At 39.8% G+C, this 27,896-nt stretch overlaps 1 protein-coding gene across 2 annotated transcripts in view; it reads right to left on the minus strand.

Moving 5' to 3' along the window:
• pde4ba (phosphodiesterase 4B, cAMP-specific a) overlaps positions 1 to 27,896 on the minus strand; it is a 211,801-nt gene that overhangs the window by 120,911 nt on the left and 62,994 nt on the right. Inside the window, exon 1 of one of the 2 annotated variants that reach the window (XM_031284040.2) lies at positions 24,955 to 26,002. The exons of the other annotated variant lie outside the window; for it this stretch is intronic. Within the exon in view, the coding sequence (XP_031139900.1) occupies positions 24,955 to 25,178 (224 nt within the window). The 5' untranslated portion in view covers positions 25,179 to 26,002. Of the gene's footprint in view, positions 1 to 24,954; positions 26,003 to 27,896 lie in introns of those variants that run through there. 2 annotated transcript variants of the gene reach the window in all.

Raw genomic sequence — 27,896 nt, forward strand, 5'->3', positions numbered from 1 at the left:
TCAACTTACAAGTTCAGATTTGTTTTACAAGCTCTCATGTTTTTTTTCTTTGTATGACTTCAAATTCAGATCACATGTGTGTGAATTTTTTTACAAGTGCAAATAAAATTTTTACAAGTGCAAATAAAATTTTTACAAGTGCAAATTTTAACATACAAGTTCAGATTTTTTGTTCTGCAAGTTCTCACATTGTATTCTACAAGCTCTCCCTTTTTGCACCATATTTACCTTCATACTTGGCTCGGAGCTCCCCCGTCCTGGGAGGCTCAGACACGCTGGTGTCTCCTCATAGATGGTCTAAACAGTATATACTCAGTTAGTATATATGTATATCTATGGTTTCTGCTGGCGTGGGGGGGTTCCAGGCTACATCCCGATCCCGCAGTGTTTTTTTTAACCGCCCGCTCCCGCCCGCAGCAAAGTTAAAACCGGCGGGACCCAATCCCAATGCAGCCCTCTAATACAGAGTGAGACCTCTCAACTTCTGTAACATCTTTGTTGTAAGTCGCACATGCGCAGTAGCTAGGTAAGGATTACATGAGCTGCTAGCTGTTTCTCCAACTTCGGCCTGTACAAGGCAGGATTAGCTGGGAGACTTCTTCTAAATGAGGGTGCACTTCCAACTTTGCGTGGAATACCTGCAGAACAGGGACATGTAAGTAGTTCTATACAATTGATTTTGTAGATTAGGGTGAATTTGTGTGTGTTGTAGCAGTGTTTTGCCATTGAGAACGAGCTAGCATGCTAGCGCTAGCATGCTAACAGTTAGCCCCCTAGCCCCCTCATCTCGGCTAGTTACGTAGAAAGCCGTGCAGATTTTGAACAGCTCACCCGGAGACTGAAGGCAGGACACATTCAGAGAGATATCTCACTCAAAACAGTATGGATGTTTTTTTTTTCAAAGTTTGTATGCGTGTGGAAGCACCAGAGACACAAAATGACTTTGTTTGAAAAGTGATTTTTTTCATAATATGGGCACTTTAAGTGGTTCAAGATTCCCCACAATTACTATAATGGAAGAAAAAGTCAAGGAGAAACGACTACTGGGCTAAAAGAGACAAAAATGTACAAGGATGGAGAGTATGGTCAGAGTTCAAGCAGACACTCCTTACAAGTGACATTTTAGATTTTTAAATTTTAACCACTCAAGATGGTCTCTCAGTGGTGTTCAGATTCAGGACTAGAGCAAAAAACTAAACACTATTGACACTAAACGTTTAAACATAAACTAGGGACTGACCACAGAATCTTTGTCTGGTACCAGTACACATTATTTGGAATTTAAACATCCAATAACACAATAAAGTGCATAATGTATAATGTTTTTTCCATTCATTTTACAAATACATACACTTCTAGGTGGTTAAAATCTGTGACTGTGAAACAATTGATGTTTTACTTTTGCATACTGACTAAAAATGTAGTTCAGCTTTGTGGCTGATGGTTTTGGGTTAATTGTTTTGGACTGCATTTTCATACTTCTTCGCACAACTCAACTGTACACTGTTATTCATATACAATGCATGCATGCATACTGTGAAACATGAAAATACTATAACGCAGCCTGTAATTATCTGTCAACCAGTAATCAGTCCACCTCTCATGTTCACAGAGGGTAGCAGCAAAACATTTGTAGTGAAAACCGTTAGCCGTTAAATGGACTATTGATGTAATTTGCTTAACTAAATGAAAGGGCACGTCACATTGGCTGTAATAAGAAAATGCATCTATCCTGCAGAATTATCGGAATAATTCCTCTTGGAGCTGTAGCAAGTGCTATTAACCGTGGGGTTTGATGGTGTCGTGGCAGCTTAGATGACTCAGGCACATACTGTGTACCCGCCAATCTGGCATGCAACCTTTGTCACATGCCATCACGCCTCCCTCCCATCTTTCATGTCTGTCTCTACTGAACACTACTAAAGACAGCAGAAACACAGAGAAAAACCAGTACAAACAGGTCTTATCACAAACAACTTTCTTCATCTATCAACATTACAATTATTGGTGCTTTTTCTGAGATGAATTCATCTTTGGGGCATAACAACCACTGTTAGACAGACAAGCACGAAGAGAGGAGTGGAGGAGCAGGAAATACATAGGCCGCCACTACCCAGTCCCTCCTGGCCACCGTCTATTCTATATCCCTCTATTGATTTCAATTAAGATAACTGTTATTAGGCAGCATGCACGACATGAAGTCAATGAACCGGTTGAGCAAATGTAGTGCGCTGATGGATTGGAGTGAAAAGCAGTATACTGAAATGAGCCCATTGTTGCTGAGAGGGCCGGAGGCGGAAATGGGAGGAAATAAAGTGAGAAAGAGGGAGATCACATGAAATATCCTCTTAGCTCCACTGCAAAGTAGCAGCAGGTAATGTGTTTGCGAGTGCCAATCCATTTCATAAACTTGATGTTAGTCTGGGTGAAGTCTCAGAGCCAAGTGGATGAAGAGACAAGAGTTTTCCCCTTAAATCCCCTTATTTAATCTCTCTAGTTTTTTATTCTTTCTGGTCTTTTATGCATTTGTGCATCTGTTTCTTTGACACATCACTGCTGTCAGGTAAAACTCTTATACAGTAACTCTAATTTAAGAGATTTTTATGGTTTGCATAAAATGAAGGAATCGAGGCACCTTTTAAGTTCCATAAAGTTGTTTTTAATTTTTATCTGTAAAAAAAATACATGACTGATAAAAAACAACCAGCTGATTTTCTTTGCTGAGTTTTAATTTTTTTGAGGAATAAAATTTTCACCTTATAACAGCAATATGTACAGTATGGGTTTTTTCGTCATGCCCATGATGTGTGTTTTTGCCAGCAATTAGAATTATCTTTGTGAGGACGTGTGAATAATGGATGCATCATGCATCAGAGAGAAAAATAAAAGCCCATGTTTCCTTTGAATTAGCGATGACTACAACGCAGACTCCCCTCTGCTGCATGTGACACATGAACAGCAGAGGAATAAGGAGGGAGTCGACCGCGAGAAAATACTGGGGTGAGAAGAAAAGGGAGCGATGTGCAAACTGCATAATAAGAACAGGCAGGAGCGGAGGAGGAGTGCCTTGAGTAATAAACAGAAAGAAGAGGAAAAGAAGAAAAAAAGGATTTAATTATCCCTGTCAATTGTGGCAGAGTAAACACACAGCCACACGCCCAAATAGTTTGGATCACTGTCTAAGCAGACAAACACACGGGCATAATCACATACAGTAAGGATAAACAGGCTAAAAGGGACACTCTAACAACAGCTTGTGAAAAAAAAAAAATCAGCCTTGTTGCAAAGTATTTCCTAAACAATTAAACATCACTATCCATGCCAATATGATAAAAGACAAGAATAACAAACAGGGATTTCTAAACTGGGACGAAAAGTTGTTTTAAAGGGATAGTTTTGGCTAAAACATTTTGGACAATACGCTTTTTCGCTTTCTTACCTTGTTTCCTATCTTGGTTTTTCTTTTTGGAGGGGGAGGGGATTTTCTAAATCCATTTTTTAGATAGCGACAGTAGAGACATGACAGGAAATGAGGAGACAAAGAGAGAATGGGAATGAAATACAACAAAGATCCCTGGCCAGACTCGAACCAGTGTCGCTGCGGTTCAGAGTCAGGACCTTAACTCAAAGCCACCAGGGTGCCCCATCTTGTTTGTTTATACAAAAAAACAAAGTGTAAAAATGACAATTTATGGTTTAACAGGGGCTTCTTGGAGTCTTGACAGATGTAATGTGTTAAAATTATGAGCTTAAAATATGCGAGTAGATGGACTTTAATTTGTTACCTTTGGACAGAGCTGTGTCCCACATTTCCTGGGCTTTATGCTAAGCTAAACTAACTGGCTTTTAGCTGTTACCTTATTGAACGTACAAACATAACAGCCAAAACACACCGCAAGCGTAAGCCTGGCATATAGCAGCGTAGCGCAGCTATTTTTATTTTGTATCGCACGCGAAACTTGTGGCCGGCTCATGTATCTCTCTGCAAGAAAGTGAACTTCCCAACTCTTCCTTTGAAATTTTACTTAGGTTGTTGTCGTTCTCAACCTCTCACAAAAACTAAAGTCAAACAGTATCATCTCAACCACTTTTGGTCTTTAGCTGAAGACGTGAAAGGCAAAGAGGACTCAGTGTAAGGATCTTCACACAGGCTGCAAGAGGTTAAGCTCTGAGATGCAGCTAGGAGCCAGATCCAGCTAACTCAAAGTATTCAGTAAAATCAATTCTCAAAGTAACAGACAATTTCAAGAAGCCAAAATGTTGTGCTGTAATTCAGTGATGGGCAATTGGGCATATATTTATTCATCAGTATTGTGGCAGCAGGGGTCTGTGCAATCTAAAGTCTGAGCGGTAACTGGAGGAGAGGAGGCCATTATAGAAGTCAAAGCAGAATATTAATAAAACTGACAGCTTTTGACATTATCATCTTTGAGTTACGGGTACACATACACCCACGCATCGAGGAGGACATGCCACAACTTTCGTATGACTAACTTTTCCACTGCCAATGAGTTCAGTCGAGAAACTTCAGAACAGTCTGAGGCGCTGATAAAAAATGAAGCGATGTGGCAAAAAGTGACAGAAAAGGAAGAGTGACATGCTGTACTTTGTGACACAAAAAGCCACAACGCTCCTTCTCTCCCTAATCTATTGAGCTGTTGTTTTGCTATTTTGTCGCCAACCTTGAGACGACACTGAGCGACAGATTTAGGGATTTTGAGGGCTTCCCATGGTGTCTGACAATATACACATCACAAAGCTTGTGTATTCTGTTTTGCACTGTAACAAAATAGGCTTACATACACACGGTTAAAGATGAAAGACTGATGTTATTTTGTCAACATTTTGTTTGTTGAGTAAATTCTATACATACATATTGTTGGATTTTTGCCTTTAGAACAGAACTTTTCTGTCGCTCCAGCTGCTTTTTGCTTCATTTGCAAAGGACAAAAAATATGTTCTTCTACAGAGTGTTCACTTAGACATTTCAAAGGTTTAGTGAGGCTAGGCCTGTAGCGACGCGTCGATGATGTCGACGCATCGACGTCAAAATTAAAAACTTCATATTTTTGCGTCGACGCTTCGCCACAGCTCGCCACACACACGTGGGAGACCAAAACATTGCAGAATGCCATGCAAAAAGCCCCAATAAAAGAAAAAGTCCTAAAAAAAACAGCTTGCCCTAAATTATCGAAGGTATGGGAATACTTAAAATTTAGTTCCAAACGTAAAGGTGTCGTTATTTGCGCTCTTTGCCAAATGGAGTTGGCATACCACACCAGCACAACAGCAATGTGGGAGCATCTGAAACTGAGGCACCCCATTGTCACTCATGAAGGAGACAATAACAACTAAGAAATAACGTTGGCTAAATTAATTTCATGTTTGTGTAGTGTGTTGTGTAGCTTGAGCTCTGCGCACTTCGGTGGTGCTAGCTAACTATCTTAGCTCTCCGTGCAGTTTGTTCGTGCTAGGTTAGTAGCTAACGTTAACGTTAGCTAGCTACTGGCGCCTAGACAGCTGTGTTTAGCTAACGTTAGTTATCATCTAATGTTGGCTTGAATGGTAGCTAGCTTACGGCTGCAGAACACAGCTATCTATAGTAGCTAACGTTAGCTAACGTGAACATTAGCTACTAACCTAGCACGAAGAAACTGCACAGAGAGCTAAGATGCGTTGGTTAGCCTAGCATCACCAAAGTTTAATAAAGTATACTTTTAAGATTTTTTTGGTATTTATTTGAGATACATTATGGTTTTTATTAATCGAGCAACAGAAAAATAATCGTTATATTAATCGTCCAATTAGTCGTTAGATTAGTCGACTAATCGATAAAATAATCGCCCGATTAATCGTTTAATAAATAATCGTTTACCCCCAGCCCTAAGTGAGGCCTTACCAATACTTGTTGTTTGTCTCCATAACAATTATTATTTCTAAATCGCTGTCTTATCGCTGGTCACAGTCAAGCTGCAACGGTTGAGAGTATAACAAGTCTTTTCATCAACTTGCTGGCCATTACAAACTGGATTAGTTTGTTTCCTATAATATCTGTCTAAGGCTGAAGAACATTAGGCCAACCAAAATAAAAATTAAAAGATCTACAAAAAGGAGTTTAAAACTAAACAATAAGGACAGGGAGCTTTCTTTGTTTTCAAATTGGTGTTTGATTCCATGCATTACTGAAACACACAAGTTAATGTGTTTCCTGTGTGTGGATGTCATCCTCTACCCTGTAGTCTGGCGGTTCATGGCTCCTCTATTGTTCTGTACAATTGACCTTCAAATGCCAGGCTCATTGGCTCAGAGCTCGGTGCCTCCTGGAATAATCTGAAAGGTTACATATGAGAGTGGAAACAAAAAAAGCAGGAGGGCTCCTGGAAGACTCAATGAGCTAATGGGGACCCAAAGAAAGCAAGAAGAGAGTCATGCAAATGGTCCTAAAGAGAATATTTAGATTCAACCTTAAAGCATGGCCAGGCTCCAGTGCAGCAGAAAATACACAAAGAACCAATGAGGACCTCATTGTCACTTTAAAAAAAGTATCTTTCTAAAATACACTGAAAATGTTACTTTGTTACTTAATTACTGTTTTCTATTGTATTTACTCTGTGCACAAAAAGTGAAAAATTACATCCATTCCACAGATTAGCAAATCATGTTACACAGTTCTCAGACTCTCTGTGAGAGGTGCCTTAAATTATAGTTAAATGAGGTTTAAATAAAAGTGCAACCATTAGTTTAACGTTGATGAACATTACCGAAAAGATGTCCACACTTGGACTGTATAGAATGAAAAGAATCCCTGTTAGTTGCTACACTATGACACATGTCCCCTCTGAAACACACTCCAGCATGGATGTGCAAGGATATAAAAAGACACTGCTGTTACAAGTGTTTAAAAAAAAATCCAGCCAATAAACCAAAAGGTTGCCCTTTGAGTGCAAACACAATGACAATCTGTAATGATATAAATCAGTAAAGCAACTCAAATGCATTAGGACATGCTTGGAAAATTGACTTTTAAGTAATACGTATATCTGATGCTTATGTGTATTACATGCAAATGCTATGTGAAATATATTCTGTTTAATGATCAATTAATGCACATAACGGAAAAGAGGGTCAACCATTGGACTGCACAGAATGACACTGAGCCCCCCAGAAAAATATGCATTTTTTGCATTTTTATTGTCTATAAAGACCTTAAAGTGCCCATATTATGAAAAAAAAAACTTTTTCTGGGATTTGGGGTGTTCTTTTGTGTCTCTGGTACTTCCACACACATATAAACTTTGAAAAAAATCCTTCCATGCTGTTTTGAGTGAGATACAGTTTCTGAATGTGTCCTGCCTTCAGTCTCTGGGTGAGCTGTTCAAAATCGGCACGGCTTGTGATGTCACAAGCCGAAACGAGCTGGCTAACCGCAACCATTAGCTCGTAGCGTTAGCATGCTAACGCTAATGCTAACGCTAGCATGCTACCTCGTTCTCAATAGCAAAGCACTGCTACAACACACACAAGTTCACCATAATCTACAAAAGAACTACTTACATGTGCGCCCTCATTTAGAAATCTCCCAGCTAATCCTGCCTTGTAACTGACCAAAGTTGTAGAAACAGCCTTTCTTTTACTGTCTATGGAGCTAGCTAGCTGACATGATCTACATCTGAGCTACTGGGCATGTGCGAGTGCAATCAAAGATAGTACAGAATAAGAAGAAGAAAAGAGGTCTCACTCTGTAGCTAAAACAGAGACCAGCTGAAAAGAGGATCTGCAGCAGTGAGAGAGAGCGGTGCAGTACAACAAAAATATGGTGTTTTTTGAAAATTAAACCATGTAAACATATTCTGGTACAACCTTAAAATACAATTATGAACCTGAAAATGAGCATAATATGGGTGCTTTAAGGAAGATGTTCTATTAAATTTTAGTTTTTTTTAATAAAACTGGTCCCCACTTGTTGGGTGTGTGTGTGTGTGTGTGTGTGTGTGTGTGTGTGTGTGTGTGTGTGTGTGTGCGTGTGTGTGTGTGTGTGTGTGCGTGTGTGTGTGTGTGTGTGTGTGTGTGTGTGTGTGTGTGTGTGTAAAACATTTCACTGCTCCACTGGAATGTGTTCCTCATTAACTTTGAAATATATTTTACAGATCTATATATTTACCTACCTAACATCAATCTATAGGTTGTTGGTGTGTATCTTTGTTTGTCTCTGTGTACAGTATACCTCTATATGAGTGTGTTTATGTGCATGTATGACTGCGTATCACTGTGTGTGTTTCCACCGCCCCCCTGGAATGTTTTCCTATATGAAGTCTCTCCCACATGCCACTGAGTTATGATGTTTCCATCAAGTATTACAGTAGACAGAAAGGCCCCTTCCAGGCCGTCTTGAGCTGGACTCAGTAAGTCCTCTTAGTCCACAGCACCGCTGTGAGAGATAACTTGTCTCACTACCTAATAGGTGGCTGGGAATAAGGCGGCTCAATGGTTCAGTTTTGTATTAAGAAATAATGGTTGTGGTAGTAGCATTGGCTGCGTTGATTAAGCCATCTGAGAGTTAAAGTGTCAGAATGTGTGTAAGAATATAAACTGTATTATAAACTGTCTATTTTCTGGGCATATAGGGGCAGAGGAACACCAAAACAATCTGACATACAGTATGCAGAGCCCTGACAAATCGTTAATTGGAAATCTTGCAGCACATTGCGGCTATTATTGTAATTAGGAAGAACCTCTGAGAGAAATTGCTTTCAAAAGGGTGATGGGATGTTCCTGCATTGTGAAACGAAAGAGGAAAATAGAATCACATGCTTCGTGAAATGCTGTTTTCTTCACTAAACCTAAAATAACCTAAAATAACATCCTTATTATCCTACAAACACAAACATTATTTCCATCAGTGCGTACAAAAAATAGGTTATGTTTCCCTTTTTCCATAGAGGGTAAGCTTAGCCGGCACACAAATATTTGGTTGCTCACTTTGTTGTTCTTTGCTTTATTCTTTTACTATATGCAGCAAGAAAATCTATAAGGGTCAATAGTGGCTATCTACTGTAAAGAGTGCCAGCAGCATTGGGTAGAATACAAAATACCTAGCCACTCACATTCTGAATGTAGGGCACCGCCATGGTCATTAAGGAAGTCAGACGAGTTTATGAAAAGGCCTCTCACAGTTTGTGTGTGCATAAATCAATGTGACGCTAACTAAACAAACGCTGCTGGAGAGCAGGGATAATGAACAGAAATGGACTGAAGGCAAACTGAGTCTTAATCATGGGACAAACATGATGGAGAGAGAGAAAGAGGAGAGAAGGCAGGTGGAAAAAACAGCATGAAAGAAAGACCGAATAGTACCAGTTACAAAGCTTAGAGAGAGCAGACCTGGGTTAAATGGTGTTTCTTCATATTCGTTTTAACCGTTTCAAAGGCCTATAACAGTTTGAAATACTATTGTGTGATTGAAAATTTGACTAAAATATCGTCAGCTTGTCTCATGTGGTAAACCCCTGTTTTAGAATTATTCTCAGTAACAGCGCAACATATCTCAGAAGCCTATGAAGGCTGCGAGAAGACACATAAGGCTCTTAATTACATTCAGAGGCGGCAAAATTTCACAGCCTTTATCCCTGACTAAAACATGAATCAGCCCGTAGGGACACAAAGCCTAGGATGCTGTGAAGTGGGACACTGAAAGTTGAGAGTAGCCACGGGTGATCTGACAACATTAACACACCCATGGGTACCCACTCACTGAGAGCAACTATCTGCACATGATGACAGGAAATAGAGAGGGTGACGTTTGGATGTGATTATGGCGCCAATATTTCACTGCCAACATCCCAGCATGGATAAACATGGCAGTCTGTGACCCTCAGGTTTCCATTATGCATCATTACATGCAGAAAAAGGAGCAGTCAGGAACAACTGAGTGTCAGCATAGCTTGACCCCAAAGTTTCAGACTATCGCTCATTAACAAACTAAGAAAAACATAACTTACTGTATATAGGCGATATAGAAAGATCACACACACACACACACACACACACACACACACACACACACACACACAGACCCCTGCAGATGAGGCACACAGGCGAATGGGCAGACAGCCACTAAGCTATCCAAAATCCCTTACTGTGCCCTGTTTGTGCTCGTCAACAAAACTGAATTCTAACAGTTGTAAACCAAGTTAGCATAAAGCAAGGTGAGTAAAAGGATGCACCTTATCCCACAGGTGGCATACGCAGGCTGAAGGCATATGGGAACTAAGAATGACTGAGAAACTTGCACAAAAGAACAGAGTACTCAATGCTGCAGAAGTGTATTGTACTTTTCTAGAGAAACACATCAGCCTGTATTTTATTTAACTTATTAATTAATCTATGTGAACAGATTCTAATATTTGTTTCTGCTATCACTATTATATGTGTGTAGGTAGGTACAGTAGACTGTATAAAGTATATTTATACAATTAAATTAAATATTTTATCATTACATTACAGAGAAACACTAATAAGAAAGTTTAAAGAGAGAACTTGCCCTTTGTTTTAGTATCTCTGAAAGCAGTTTTAAAAAGCAGGATTACAAATCAGAAAACAATATCAAACTAATTTGAAACAAGGAAAACAAGTATCACCAGTGAAAGAATGACAATAAGTCTCTGTACACTGAAATTAATCTATTTAACAGTCCAAACTATAGCCTAGGCCTAAAAGTAAAAAGAGTAGGCTAAAATACTCAAACAGCTAGTAAAGTAACCACTTTACTAGTTTGTTAAGCTGTAAACTGATCGCAGAAAAATACTAAATTCTACTGAATCACAAATACATGTAAGCAATCGCTAAACCGCTATAATAAAAGAGTAGTAGAATGTGTCACTGCCCGATGTGAGTCGAGTGCAGATGTGAGTCGTGCATGCTCAGATTTAAACTGTTTACGGCATAACGTGTCATACTGAAATTTGTGAAATCTATAAAATAATAAACGTTTCTCTTTACATACAATAACAGAAGATGGTAATCATTTCAAAAACGTTGTAGCTATCTATGACTGTTTGGTTGCTAACGTTAGCTCAAAATGCCATTCAAGTGACAGCCTTTGTTGTGTTTGATTAACTTTTAGCTAGCAGTCATTTCAAAAACGTTTTGGCTATCTATGACTGTTTGATTGCTAACGTTAGCTCAAAACGCCATTAAGTGACAGCCTTTATTGTGTTTGATTGCTAACTTGTAGCCAGCAGCAGCAGTCATTTCAAAAACGTTTTAGCTATCTATGATTGTTTGATTGCTAACGTTAGCTCATAGACTGTGCGTTAGCTCAAAAAGCCGTTAGCATCTTGTAGGCTACTTGTCGCAAAGTGACGCATGCGCGACTCACATCTGCACTCGACTCACATCGGGCAGTGACAGAATGGTCCAAAAAGGGCATTTTAGGAGCATATAAAAGATGTCTGGCATTATTTGCTTGGTAACAGATCTGACGACACTGGATGTAACACTGCCAGTTAAACTGCTATAGAACTGTCAATAGTCATTGCTACTAGCAACAGAATGTTCAACTGATACTAACTGCTGGTGGTAGAATCCATAGATATATCTATGGTAGAATCATTGTTGCGCTAATGTATGTAAACATACTGTAGAAAACACCTTACAGCACCAAACCTCTTAATACAACAACGCCATCCCTAACTAGTTTCCATTGCCGTGAATACTTTTCTCACACAGTCTCAACAAAACACTGCAAGGTTTCACAGAACTATTGCATTGAATTATACAGGCGATCTTAATAAAGTGAGTAAATACTTGGAACTTGGTAAAAAATAATCTCACCATTTCCTCTAATCTCCCTGGTTTACTGTGTGTGTCTCTCTCAAACACAAACACAATGCACACAAATCCTTTTATCCCTGAGCACAAACTAACACTAAACCATTCAGCTTCTCCACAAGTCCAATTGTATTCACATCAGTGCATGCACTCTCTCTCTCTCTCTCACACACACACACACATACACTGCATATCAGAAAGTGTGTGGGTGGTGGTTTCCCCATACACCTGTGGTGACAAAGAGTCAAGGAGACAGGTACACACACACACACACACACACACACACACACACACACACACACACACACACACACACACACACATTCACTAAGTCACAGATTCTGAAGCTAAAATGTCTACGCAAATTCCTACACTCACTCTGCACTGGTGTTTGCATAGAACACTGATGGAACAAGCAGTGATGATAGGAGAAACAACAGGTAGGTAAAGATGACAGCAACAGCGATGACGATTAAAATGTGACAATGTGTGAATGTGTTGCCAAAGTCTTGTTTATCAGACGGCAGCGCAGTAAATCTTATTGTACCTGAAGATTGTGATTCATAATGGGCACCTTGGAGCCAGACAGTCAACAGACACTGATTCCCTGTGGGTTTGATGAACAATTATTCTCTGTTCAGATCCCATTGTTATCCGTGTTATGGGCAATTCAAGTAATTAAACCGGATGATTGCACATGTAATTACAATATGATTTAGAGTTTTACAGTGTAAAGACTGTTGTCATTGGAAAAGTGAGATAAAATGGGGATGTTTTAGTCTGCTACAGCCCTTTGTTTAGGAGCCACAGCTTTGTGCTATAATTTCCCTTGGATACAAAATATTTCCATGTCTTTTACTGTGACATCTTTCATCTTCAGATTTTCAAACAATATTGATATTTCTAAGAGGGATTCTTAAGAATATCCATATTCTGCTCATGCCTCAAGCTATATGTTTTTTAGCCGTTGAGTAAACACAGACTCGTTTGCACATAGCTGGAACTCTGAGGCTTCATGTAATAGCTTTTGTATTAACAAACAGTCCAGCTAACTGGTTGCCACAGACACGTGGGATGCTGTTTTGTTTAAAGTGCTCATATTATGCTCATTTTCAGGTTCATAATTGTATTTAGAAGTTGTACCAGAATAGGTTTATGTGGTTTAACTTTAAGAAAACACCATATATTTGTTGTACTGCACATTGCTGCAGCTCCTCTTTTCACCCTGTGTGTTGAGCGCTCTGTTTTAGCTACAGAGTGAGACATCTCACTTCTGTACCATCTTTGTTGGGAGTCGAACATGCGCAGTAAGTACTGCTAGCTTGTCAGTTGCAGAGTATGAGGGAGTGCCACGCAAGCAGCTAGGCGAGCATTATAATGTGTGTTACAAAGTGACGCACGTTCTTCACGGAAGTAAAGGCTGGACTACAATAGAGCTGTTTGGAGCAGTTTGTGAACAGTGTTTTCTCTGGAAGATGGTAAGTGCCTTTGGGGTGGACTTTGGGCTTTTTCACTTTGTAAACCTATAATGTGCACAAAAAGATATATAACACAATAAAGGAAAGGGGAAAAGCCAAAAAGCACAATATGAACACCCTAATAAAAAAGTACACATTTAGACTTTTGGTAATGCAAATGCAAGTGAAGAAGAAGCTGTTTAATAGCATATTCACCAAAAGATTCTTAGATAAAAATAAGAAGACTAAACAACCCAATCACCTGAAATGTAATATTTCAGCCTTAATACGGGGGAAAATAATTATCACAAACATCGTTCGGTATAACACAATACAACTCAACAGCAGCACAATCTACAGATGCCAAAATCGACATAAAATTGAATCAACAGATGTAGCTAGGCTGTTGGACTGCATCAGTTTTAGGTAGGTGTACCTCAGGGTCAGGTTATGCAGAACTAGTTCATATGACATGCTGTCCGAACACGTCAGAAGTGTTTACACCTGATCTGAATAGCCACATTGGGCACAGAGAGGGGGGAGATAGGGGGGGTTAGTACAACACACATTTCCAGACAGTCTCTCCCGAAAGACATTCATAGTGCTTCACTAGGTTGTTCACATAGATAAAGACAAAGATAGCTGAGCTATTCTGCCATCCTACAAGCAGTTCTGAAGAATAATATACTGGTGGCTCTAAAAAGCTGTACATTGAGAATATTATAATTTGTATTTTATCCTATTTTATCTTTTTTTATCTTCACCTTATGTAAAGCACTTTGAGTTGCCTTGAGTGTATTTCTCTGTCAGTATGGAAGAGGATTAGGGCCACATGTGAAAAAATGTTGAGTTTAAAAAACTTTAAAAAAAAGTCAGAATTCTGACTTTACTCCAGAATCCTGAGAATACAGTCAGAATTATGACTTTAATCTTAGAATTCTGAGAATAAAGTCAGAATTCTGCGATTAGTCAGAATTCTTAATTTTAAAAAACAATTTACTTAAAAAAAAGTCAGAATTTTGACTTTATTCTCAGATTAAAGTCAGAATTCTGACATTTTTTCTCAAAATTCTGACTTTTTTTTTTAACTCAGAACTCACATACATTTTTCACATGTGGCCCTAATCCTTTTCCGTAGTCATCATTAATTTAAATAGGACATATTTCAAGCTTCTCAGTGCTTGTGCCGTGTGTTCCAGGATGAAAATCGTTTTAATCTGTTTCACCAGGTTGACAAAAAGCTGTTTAAGGGGTCACCAAGTCTATATGATGACAAATGTTCTATATTTGTTAATTCATGCTCAGCCGAAACAAATTCTGAATAACTTCAGCCACAGCAACTTCAAGTTTCCAATAGAGCAAGTCTGCGCTCATTTGATAAGATAGAGCACAATGCAGCTCGGCCCTGCTTCTCCATCGCTGCACATTGTTGCCAGCTGAAAAAGCCACAGTTCCTTTCAGTCAGTGTGACAGACAGCAATCAAGTGGAGAATAATCACTACTACTTTATTAGAGCAGACAGAAGGGGAAAAGGCAGAGAGGAAATGTACTGTTGCGTTCTGTTTACTTCAGCTCTTACAAATGGTATGGCAAATTAGAGCTCTTGTTATTAACGAATGCTTGTGCTCTTCTGAATGGGCTGAAAAAAAATTATACAGCTGGTACTTCTCATACACACACAAAGACGCAGACTCACACGCACACGCACACGCGCACACACACACACACACACACGCGCACACACACACACACACACACACACACACACACACACACACACACACTGCAAAAACACACAGCGTCATGCGTAATAGGTTAATGACACAGCTGTAGTCCCTGAAGGATTAAGGTATGTAAGCAGAGAAAGAAATATATGAATGTCACAAATACAGACACGCTGCTCACTCACATAGCGAGTGATATGTTAATGACAAAATTCACAGTTGTAGCTGCCCTAAGAAGCATAGTATGAATAGATTCATGGTCCTTTCACACAGCACATATTTAACCCCATCCTCTAACTCCGAACTGAAACGGCAACTAATTGCTCTCGTTCTTTGTGTCTCACTCTCCCCTGCTGCTTCTCTCTGTTTCTCTCCCCTCGATCTAACAAGGAATGGTATGTGTTTCTATGAAAGAGAAATCAATTATAGCCTAAATAACTAGTGCCCTAACCAGAGTAAGAAAAGAAACTAAAGCTGACAAAAAGAAAAGGCCAGCACCCCCCAGCCATTTTCCAATGCAGCAGCATATATTTGGATTATAAAACACACAAATGCGGGAGAATGTCAGTTCTCAATAAGAGAGACATGGCTTCTGCAGCATCCCAAATTTCATTACAAATTGCACATTATCATCGAGGCTAGATAGCAGGAGATATGGGGGGAAGGAAGAGGAGGAGGAGGAGGAGGAAGAGGAGGAAAGGGATGGAATATTATGAAGACAAATGGATTTTCCGATGTTTCTTGAATGCTAGTGCGAAAGGCCACACGTTTTTTGAGAGACCCAAGGACAAGTGCCTGCAGCACAACGATGGCACACAAATCATGAGTCATAGTGAGTCATAGTCAAGTGATTTCAATACATATACACTAATCACCGTTTTACATCTGCCTATGATTTGACAAACTGAAATGAGCCTGATAATGAGTTGAAATTGCATTGGAGTCATACAAGTGTATCTGTACAATATAGGAACCTTAAAGCTCCATTACATGATATTTAACATTGTGATTAACAATGAATCAAATGACTCCCTGTAATGAAAAAAGGTTGCTACAGTACTGCTGATCCCACTGAGAATCAACACCAGTGCAATGTGTTTTTTCATTGTTTTTGTAGCCAGTAAGCCTAATTTTGCATAAATGTACTGATCACCATAATAATCTTGTTTCTGTTGATAAATAAAATATTCAGTTCAGAGTTCAGAGTTTTGCTTAAGAAATCCTGAGATCTTTTATGGAGGGTAAAAGGACAAATCCTCTGTTCGATTGCAAATTGCTGCTGCATCATTATCAACCTTAACTTAAAAGTGACTTTATCATCATACACTGCGATTACCATCCCTGTGTTTATTCATCTTTTTATTGCAGTCTCTTATCTTCTCTTGCTCTCATGGTTTTGATGTGTGACGATGTGTATTTTGATGTGTCTTTTCACCACACCTGGTTCAAACATTTTGAATAATGAATATGAAAAAGAATAATGAATATGAAAAAAAGTGGAACAGTAGGTCATGGACATTAATTTGGATTAGAGCATTGTCTTTCTTTAATACTAACATTTTAGTAGCTGCAAGATGACTGCATAACAATCTACTTATTTTTTCGGCTTTACAAGTGAACAAACAGAAAAATACAGTATTTTATATCTTCATCATGACTAGGGCTGTACGATAGGATGAAAATATTTTATACACGATAACATTGTTTAGCACCATGATAACAATATTACTTGCGATAAATAAACAGATATTAAAATGCATTTCCTGGTTTTAAGGGCAGCATTACAGTAAAGTGATTTATTTTTCTGAACTTTTTAAATTGTTCTAGCTATTCTATTTTTTGCCTTTACCCACTTAGTCATTATATCCTCATTTGTTATGATTATTTATTACAAATCCCACTGTGTACATGTTTTGTGAAAGCACCAATAGTCAACCCTCCAATATCATCGCAATATCAATATCGAGGTACAGTATTAGGTCAAAAATATTGTGACATTTGAAATTCTCCATATTGCCCAGCCCTACTTCATGCTGCTTTTAGTATACTGCTAAAACTTACTTACTTACTAAACTGAAAGGTAATTATTATTTTACATTATGTTATTGAGCAAATTGAATATTGAACTGAATACAAAAGGCACCATTAAAAAAAAGAATCATAGTTACAATTCAAAGTGCAGTTTTCTACTGATATTTTCCTTCAACTAACTAAAAAAGTTTCTAAAAAACTCCCAGAGTGTCTTTCTTGATGCGTTTATTGTGCAAGTTGATATTGTGATGACATTAAAAGAACAATTTATTGTGCAGTCCTAATCTTGACCAGTACACTCTAGGTTTAAAATGATTGCATTGCTGCTTTGATAGACCATATACAGCAAAGTGCAGAAGGGGCAATAGTGGCAAGTGATACACCTCATCAGTTAAATTCAAACTGACAGCAGTGTGAGTACATGGTACAGTATGTTCTTTACAGTAGCTTAAAGCAACCACCAAGACATCCCAGGGGAGCAAGCGCTTACTTTCCAATAAGCCTTGAGCTTTCAAGCAGTCGAGTTGCTTAATGTGAAATTCATGAATCCCTTATGTTACTTTATTAAGAGTGGATGTAGATGTAAACGAACAGCTAGGACAAATAATGTAATTATTGAGCAGTTATGAAATCAACATGAGCATCTGAGAATGTAATAAGTCATGTCTGAAGGGCGTGAAACATGTCACCAATGACTTGTCACAAGTGTTGATCCCTTGAATCCCAATCCTGGCCAAGATAACCACCCACACCCACACACACACACACACATCCTGAGGCCTGTACTACGAATCAAGATCAACATGTCCTGGATTTCTTTCAGTGATCCGGTTTCACCTAACCTAACAACCGCGGTCCCGCATAAGCTGTATCACGACGCTGGTTATCAACTAGTTCAATCAATCCAGGGTTTCCCAATCCAGCGGGGCGCGCGTTCACATAAAAGAGGCGCTGTTTGCGCACCACGACCAATCGCAAACATCTACCAGAGCTGCATATTTTACATAAGAAGAGCAAACTATAATTCTACATAAATATGAAGAACACAGACACGGTTTTACAGGCAAAACGCAGGAAGGAAAGCTGGCAAAAAAAGCAGACGCTGTTATGCGTAAATCACAACGTTTAGCTTATCAATATCCAGTGGTGTAGTCTACGTGATAGTAAGCTCCAGGATTTCCATATACTCACTTAAAAATGCACAATGACACGTAACAACATACTTTCCATTATATGTTTGATATATTTTTGAATTGTCATCTGTGCTTTATTCTTCACTCTTCACATTGGCTCAATGGAGGTATTTCACCATAAATTGGTGAAATACATGTGTGCATAAAAGTGTATCGGAATGCAGGAAATGAAGTCGTTGACGCTTAAAACTTCCCTGGGGGAGGACACCCAGACCCCCCACTATGATATGCCCCCCTCCTCCCCCAAAGGCAGATTCTGGCCAATATACAATACAGTACACCCACTACAACACATTAGACTAAACTGGTCACTTCCCCATCAGTCAGGCACAAGATCTGACCATAATTACACTTTTGCTTTCCATAAACTGTCGTTGCTTTAGGTTTTTATTTCAGTTGCAACCCCAGCAGTGGTACGCGATTGTGAGAGAAAATAAAAAAACAACATAAAAACATAATTTAAACCGATGTGCGCATTGGCAACACACGGCTAAAGAAGCCAACAAATAGTCTATAAGTAATTCCGTCCGCTGAAAATCTATCTTTCATAAAGATACCCATCAGGGAATGTTAACGGGGTTGTCGGTCTCTAAATGTTTTAACTTTTATGAGCGCACCTCTCTCTCTCTCCACCGAGCTCCAGCTGATCTTCTAAGAACGGTGACGCCGTTATCAGTCGAGTATTGATTGGTCAGTGGGCGGTGCTTTTATACCGGTTGATCTCTGATCTCCAACTTAACCTGCTCCCGACCAGGTTAGGCGTTGAGCATAAGTTACCACGGCGATTGAACCCGAACACAAGTGATCCACCTTCACCTTCACATCACCAAATGTATCAGTGACTATAAAAGGACTGCTGCTGCTCTTGTGAATGGCTGTTTTTTGTTTGGAGAAACAACTGAGCCAATCAGAACTTTGGGGGCAGGACAAATGCAGGTGATGTTACAAAGCTGTGCCAGATTCAGACAGACAGAGAGTCCAGTCCCTATGATGCCTTCGAATTGAACTTGGTCATTGACCAAGTAAATTAACCGGCTGGCTTCTATCATTTGCTAGATTATCTAAAATGTTACCATTACAAATCTGTTCCTGTCACAACCCACCTATTTTCTACTCACTTAGTTAATTGCCTGTTTTTCTTTTTAAATAAAAAATAAATATGAGGAATAGCTGACTTAAAGTGAGAGCAGGGCTAACATTATCTAATAAGCTAGTAGATTACAGCCTGTTCCTCTGTGTGTGCTAAAAGGTTAACACAGCAGTTGGTAGCTAGCTATACATCAAACAAGTTCAGTAAACAGTCTTGAGTTAATTCAACACAGAGCCTCTCCTTTGTTTCTCTGTTATAACACAGTGCCCTGAGGTGTCCCAAGAGAATACAGGATAACAAGATTCATGAGAGCAAACTCTTATTTAGAATCTTGGAAGTCTTTGACTCTGCCTTCCTCATTTTCCTGTATCAGGGCACCACGTTTTCTTTTGCTGAACTTATCCTGCCACCACCGAAAACAGTTTACAAATGGCATGGCTAAATTTTCAAAGAATTTTTTTTAAACGTTACAAACCCTTTTTTGAAGAAACAACTCGCACATCCAAAAATTCTTCTGTGCAGGTGCGTTGGAAGACAGAGATGTTCACAAGTCATTTTTTGGAAGTCCAAGTCGAGTCTCAAGTCTTTGAGCTCGAGTCCAAGTCAAGTCTCAAGTCTTTGAGGGGCAAGTTCAAGTCAAGTCCCGTATGGAGCTAAATCGGGGCCAAATGTTTTGTTAATTTGAAAAAAATATATATTGTTGAAAAACTAAAGCTTGAAATTGAAAATTTAAGTTTTGGTCTAAAACTTGAAAAATAAAACCATGTATTCAAACTAAAAATAAGAGTACCAATTTTTCTTTCAGTTTGAATAAAATTTAGATTAAATTCTGGAATTATTTTGAATAAATTATTCATTTTCATTTTTCACTTTTATATTTGTTTTCAGTTCCACATTTCATGTTTTCAGATTCAAAACATATTTTTTTTACGGCTTCAATTTCTGTTTTTCAGTTTCAGATTTTTGGCCCTCATTTTGCATAGGGGGCGTGGTTACGTTGCACATTATGGCAAAGGGCAGCGGACATGCAGCTCGTCATACGTTTCCCCAACGTATATGCACCATTAAAAGAAAATAGAAATACATGAATAAATTTAGATTTATTTACAATAATTGCATGAAAACGGGTCTCGAAGCTCGAGTCCTAGTCAAGTCTGAAGTCTTGGGTTGAGTCGCAAGTCAAGTCTGAAGTCAGCTGTTTGTGCGACTCAAGTCCGAGCCTCAGACTCGAGTCCCCATCTCTGTTGGAGGATAACATCAACTTCTATTTACCAAAACTAACGTTTCAGTCACTCCGACCTTCATCAAGAGTATATCAATTAACAAACACTACCGGGCTTAAATACATTTCACCCCTCCCATTCTGTGTCCCCTGGTGTGGGACAATAGATGTAAATGACCCAAATATTGTTTTTCTAGTTAAGTTATTTTTTGACGCTAATGCTCTTATTTTGAAAATGTTGAATCCGGAAGTAAATATGCGGCCACAAACAAGAAGGAAAAAGCGGTCAAACTAAGGCATACACACACACACACACACACACACACACACACACACACACACACACACACACACACACACACACACACACACACACACACACACACACACACACACACACACACACACACACGTGTCAGAAAAAATACAGACACATAAAATACAATGTTCAGAGTTCCTTTAAAAGGTGGCTCCTGAATTTAGTGTCTTTGCTGCCACTTTGAAAAGTTTGTTAAGCTCAAAGTTAACACCTCTGCAACACGCTCTCAGGCCATGTCACAGAGAGCTTTCTCGTTTTAGACACTTTTAATCAATGATGATTGAATGCAATACAATACAAAAATGATCTCTTAAGCAATGTGTTGTTTGTGTGTCTTCTGTCTTCACACCTGTCTGCCCCAATGTTCTTAATTAGGCAGAAGTAATGCTAATTAGGATACTCCAACACACACACACACACACACACACACACACACACACACACACACACACACATACAATATGAGAGTAGAAAGAGATGAGGGCACTCTTAGTATTTTTTACAGAGGGGCTACATCTATAATAAGTTATCATAATATATTTCACTTTTATGATTGATAAATCGCTCTTATCTTTCCTTCTGTCTCTTACTCAAATGAGCAGTTGGCGTAAAACACTGGCTGCAGCAGGAACAATCACGTCAAACCTTCTCTGACGTCCATATAAAGATGATTTTGGGAGCATCACAGAGGCAAGTAGTAAAGAAACAAATCAATAGCAGATGGAGTGTTTGACAGAATAGTGTGGTGAGATGGATATTTAGGTTGACATGTAATCTATGGTAAATAACCCTCTGTGTAGAGCAACCTCTGTTTTGCCGAGGCTGACTCCTCTGTGGTAAATGAGGTCTGTTTATCGGTCTCCCTCTTTTTATATATACGTGTACATTTCCTTCCCTCCACCTCGGTTCTGTTCCTCTAGCCTTCACTAATATCTCTCACATCTGATGGACGTCAACAAACAGAAGGAGGCCAAGTTCAACCTAATCTAAGTGAGCAAGTGTTTCTATTGTCGCTGAAGATAAAAACAAACTGCCTAAATGTTTTACATTTCACAGATATGTAGGTGTGATTATCTTTAGGTGCTAGGTAATATTTAGCAGTTACATGCAGTACATATACAGTATTTAGATTTATTCAACATCCAACTTTTTGCTGAGGAAGGAGGGATTTTTTTCTGTCTTCTTCCATCCATGTCCCTCTTCCTATTCCCATGGCAGTTTCTTACTTCCCTCCAATCTCCCTATCTCTCCTTAATGCGCTTTTTGTGTAAGTGGAAAACAGAGCGGCCATACACCCAAGCCTGCCATCAAACATTTAACATCACGTGGTGCTTAGTGCAAAAGAGAGAAAGACAGAGGAGAGAGACACAGAAAGAAAGAGAGAGGGATGCCTACAAAAGAAACAAAGACAGACATGGAAAAACACAAGAAAAAGAAGACAAGACAGTGAGTGAGTCATACAAAGAAAGAAGCAGGCAGAAAGAGTGAAATTTAGGAAAGACACACAGAGACAGACAAAGAGAGGGTGAGAGAGACAGATACATACAATGAAAGAAAGAGAAAAAGGCAACAGCTGAACAACTCAAACACAAGACTCATTGTCTGAGGTTAGGAGTTCAGCAGGCAATAGTCCACAGCAGAAATGCCAAATAATGCTAGCAAGGATGGAATTTATAATTGATCACACAATAGTTTGGAATACTTGCGGCATGTTTTGGATTCAAGATTGGCATTTAAAACTCCAGGCAGTACTACATGAGAACAATGCCCAGGCGTTGAACAGAAAGAGAAAAAAGAAGAGAAGAGATAGAATAATGGGTGTATAGAGAAAGGTGGTGCACAGGTGGGAAGACATTTAGGCCAGAAAGAGTGCATGGTCAGTAATACCATGAATGATTCCCAGGAAAGGTTTTTTTTTAAAAGCAAAGGGATAATGTTATTTTGAAGCAGTACACAGTGTTTTTAATGTGATGGGATAAAGCAGAGCGCAGTGATTAATCTTGTAATCCTTACTTATTACTTCAACTTTTTATAACCTAAGATGTACTGTGTGCCTGATAAAAAGAAGCATGGAAAATAAGTTTAAAACACATAGTACTAGTTGGCAAGTGCCATTATACTTGGCAAGTAACTTTATCCTGGCTGTCCTGATTGCCATCCCTGACTGTGGATTTTTTCTTTCTCGCTGTGTCTATTCTGCTCCTATCCCCCCATTTCCATTTTAAGCATTTTACCTGTCACTCTTAGAGCATTACAGTGAGTGAGCAGATAAACCTCAGTGTCTCGCTCAAGGACACTTTATCATAAACGTGGCTGCTAATGGGCTGGACCAGCAGTTAATGGTTATTATGGTTGTCACGGGTGTTGTCGTGTCCCTGGATCGAGCCCATATACTGAGGACTTACGAGAACAAACAAAGCAAAGGACACTACTGACATCTTTAATGTTTTCTAAATGAAGCCATTTTCCTTGTTTTCCCCCCTGTACCCACCCAACCCCCATAAAATCTCTCTGTCTGAAATAGGCTCTACAATGACAGAGAGAAGAGATAAACAGACATGAATCCCCCGTTCTGACTGCTGCTGTGGAGCGAGGAGAGAGCCAGACATACAAGGAGAAAAGACAGAATCAACATGCATTACATTTACAAATGCATCCAAAAACACATATGGCTATAGCATCAAAAAATATATACATACTCTGACACATTAACAGTTATGACTGCACAACGTGACAAACACAGCACAGAAGAAAACACACATTATCTGGTTTCCATCATATAAACAACCCTGCATGTTGACACAAAATACAGGAGCAGATTCTTATCTTTTTATCTCCTTTCCCTCTCCCCTCCATGCAAGTAGTGAGAAGTCATCATGTTTCCACAAATTTGTATACATGTAACCCATTTCAGAGATGTGTAGTATGTGTTTTGGGGTATATGCTCTCTCCTTCTTTTGGAGACGATGGTTTTTAACCTTCACAAACCTCATACAATAAAGAAAACAAAGCACCTCTGACTGCAGCTGCCTAATTTGAACAGATTTACTGTAACTGCTGTTTTTATGTTTTATGACAAGAGTCGCCTTGAGCCTTTGTAGTCAAATCACAGCAGCTCTTTTCCCTCACCTCTAATCCATACATTGCATAACATAGCAAGCCCTCCTTTCACATCTACTGTTTGCCTAACTGCTGCAAAATGAATAGGTAGACCCAGGGAGAGGGTGGGGGATGGGGAGCAAAATGAGGCAAATAATCTGAGGTTTATATGAAATAAATATATCATTTTCATGATGCTCTGATCTTGTTAGATTGAGGAAGTTAGACTCGCAGCTTCTGGGCTTCTTCTAGGAAATGTGCCAAGAGAAATAACATTAATGTTCATGAAACTAAATGTGAATGGAAGCAGATTACATGTGTGATTTTGCAATCTATTGTGATTATTATTATTATAATATTATTATTCTGTCATTTTGAGCTTGTGTTGTGTTATGTAGACATCCGTTGGTTCATTGGGGTTGTGAACCAAAAAAGGTTAAGAACCACCAGGTTGCATAACGCACCTAACACTCCCTCCACATCACTGCAGTGATCCAAAACAAGGACTGATCCACACGCACACATATACACATGCACGCACACACATACACACACACACATTTCACCCAGGTACAGGGCAGGGATACACTTCATACCATCTACCTCATTTTCTGTATTTTCTCACTTTCTCTGGAGATATTTTTCTCTCCACACCTCTTTCTCCCCCTTGTTGACTGTCTCTTTACCCTCTACCTCTCATTGTGCATGATTCATCAGTCTGTCTCAGCTCACATCCCTTGTCCTTCCTGTTTTCGACCTGCTGTTATTTGCCATTTCTCTTAATCTCCCTGTCCATCAATACAATCCCATTATGTCTAGTTTCCATTTTTCATCCACACCCTTCCCCTCTCCATCTTATCTTTCTGTACTCTAATCCTCTGTCCCATCCCTCAAGCCCTACACATTTACTCCCTTTCCTTTATGTTCGAACCCTGCTTTCCCCCTGCTCCCCCTTTATTTTTTCAATGACCCCACCACCACAGGCCTTACCAGGTATGGGCTACAGTGAAGCGCCGCCTCTGGCGGATGCTCTTGTTGACCATCAGCTTGCGGAAGAGGCGCGGGGAGCTTCTTGGGGACAGTTTTGGGGACGTGGCGCCCCTCTTCCCTCCGACCACACCTGGGATTTTCGGAGGCTCCAGCTCCAGGTGCATGTGCTCCTTGAATGTCCGGATGCAGGAATCCATCTCAACGCTCAGCTCGTTGGATGACATCCCTGCAGGCTGGGTTGAGTCTTTCTGTACTTTTTCAAATTCTTCCCTTTGCGTCCCAATTCAGTCACATCAGCTGGTCATGTACAGCTGTTTTCGCCCTCCTCTTGCCACAGAGAAGTTTACGCTGGGTTGAAATGTTGTAGCGGAAAGATTGAGGCTACCTCACACACAAACATTCACCCAGAAAAAAATGTTCAAACATACCCTTTTGTTGTTTGTGTTGCCTGTTCTTTACAGGTTGAAGGATTAGCCAGCCGGCAGGCGTGCCCTCTCCCTCTTTCTTTCCTTTGGCTAATGCACCGTGCTTTCCTGCTGGTCTTCTGTTCATCAGAGGTTCTCATAGGAGCTTTACCCACAGTAGGGTCACATCAACTCCTTCCAGGAGAGAAGAATTCCTCTTCTCAACAATGCTTCTCTACTATTTCCCTTGTGGTCTTGCTGTCCGTAAAGCGCTCAACCCAGTGCTCTATCACTCTGCTTCTTTTTCTCTATGTCCCTGTGAACTGTTGGTGCCTGCCGAACACACACTTCAGTACCAGCTCTTTTTCTAAGTCCACCCAGGCAGCTTGATGTTGGAGGATCTCCCTTATGAAAGATTCAGAAGGGCTGAAAACAGCTGTCTACCTCCTCCTGTCTTGCTCTCCCTCCATCAAGCACTGCTTGAATGACCTCCTCTCTCTGCAAACAACCCCCACTTCTCCCAAAGGCACTCCCGGTTTGGCACAGAGTGACTCCCACTATGCCGAGCCTCAAGTCAAATTTACCTTCACTCGCAGTTAGAGCGGTGAGCGGAGCAGAGCACAGCACGCAGGCAAATGCTTCACTTGCTGTTTCATTCAGAATATACACAAGGAGCTGAGAGCAGGCACGCAGTAAGAGCAAGCCACGCCTCCCCTGCATTAGGATTGGTTGGTGGTTGTTGTGACGACAAGCAGGCAGGCACAGTAACAGGTCATCAGATTTATTATTTATTTTTTGTTTAGCCAGGATTTGTGGTAATGTTGCGGATGATGTTGTGACCTTTCGTGAGGCAGGCAACTGGTGAGTGCAGGCCAAGACAAAAATGGCAATTTGGAAGGGAGATAAAAGCAAACAGCTTAATGGGCATCAGTGAGGAGAAACATACACACTGCGCCAAAGGTCAACTAATTCAAATAAACAGTCTAAAGCAAGCATAGCCTGTACATAAAAGTCCTTTTGTAGTAAGAGGCCAACCACATATTAACTTACTACATAAAGTATATTCCATCATAATCTATCATACACAAGTGTTGATCCCTTGAATCCCAATCCTGGCCAAGATAACCACATACACACAGACACACACAGACACACACACACACACACACACACTACTTTTACCCATCTATAATTCTATCTGAATGGAAACAATCCAACCATGAGATTGCCACAATGTGTACAGAGAAAGAAAGAAAAAATGATAGAATTCCACACACACAAAGGGCTACTCTGAGTGAAGAAAAGAAGAGAGAGAAAAAGAGGGGCAATGCCCTAAAGGTTGAGAGACGGAGAAGATGAGGGAGAAAAATCCAAGAGGAACATCAGAAGAGGCAGAATGGCAGCATGACGAGTGTTGGATATATGAGCTCGTCTGCTCTGTGGACTGATTTGTTTTGGTTGTGAGTCACTGATGATTCTGAGCCATCGAAGCATGGAGTGCTTTCTCACAAAATGCTTGCCAATAAAACTTAGTCCTACCAAGCCTGTATATAAAGAAGAAAACACTTGTACTAATATGATGCGTCATCTAGGAGTGTGCATCAGTCAGTGGTTTAGAATCAGCCAATGATGCATGGCATTCCCTGGCTCTTTTTCCTCTGTCACTCTCCTGTTTTATATCCAAGTACTAATGATCAAAGTTTCACCTGCAAACAGGTTAAACAAATACTTGACAAAACACAACGGTGGGCACAGGATTAAAAATAACAGACCTGTATCTTCTTACAGACTAATACATCCCGGTAGAATCCAATTCTCGTAGGTAAACTGGTTGTTATACACAGCGTGTGAATGTTTTTGAAGCCAGAAGATTCAGTCACTTTCCATGGACAAATGTCAAAATGGACACAAACGCAAGCAAAAGTTCATTAACTTTGGATTTACCAAGAAAGCCTAAGATAGCAATGCTAGCAGGGCTAACGAGGACTCTGCCGTGTCAAGTAACAACCAAAACCAGATAATCCAGTGCAACATTAGTGTTAGTTATGCTCTTTGCCACATTTCCTACTGTTGGTAAAATAACCGTTGAAGTCAAAGTTGAGGCTTCATTAGAAAACAGCAGCTCGAGAGAGGACGACAAACTTGCAGGTGTGGGGCACGATTGGGGCAGCATTCGTTGCAACTTCGATTGATCTTCCCCATAACTGGAGACATGCACAGGGGAAGAGTTTGGAAGGAGAAAAAGCTGTGGACTTTGTTTGGGACGGGAATGTTGGATGCTGTGTGTGCAAAGGAGCAAAGCCTTTTTTTTGCTTGATGATAAGATGAAAGGTGTGCATTTTGCAGAGGAATGGATTAATGGGACAGTGATTAGCTGTGTACAAAAGAAAACATTTACAAGCACCGTGACAGCATCGCTCATAAGAGAGAAACTGAAATAGCAAAAATTAAAAGTGAAACACTCTCAAAAAGACTGTGGATATGAGTGGTAGTCTGATGTAGGAAACGATGAGCTCATTTAGAACAGATTATATGGTT

This window comes from Sander lucioperca, chromosome 11 (assembly GCF_008315115.2).
Source record: "Sander lucioperca isolate FBNREF2018 chromosome 11, SLUC_FBN_1.2, whole genome shotgun sequence".
NCBI lineage: Eukaryota > Metazoa > Chordata > Actinopteri > Perciformes > Percidae > Sander > Sander lucioperca.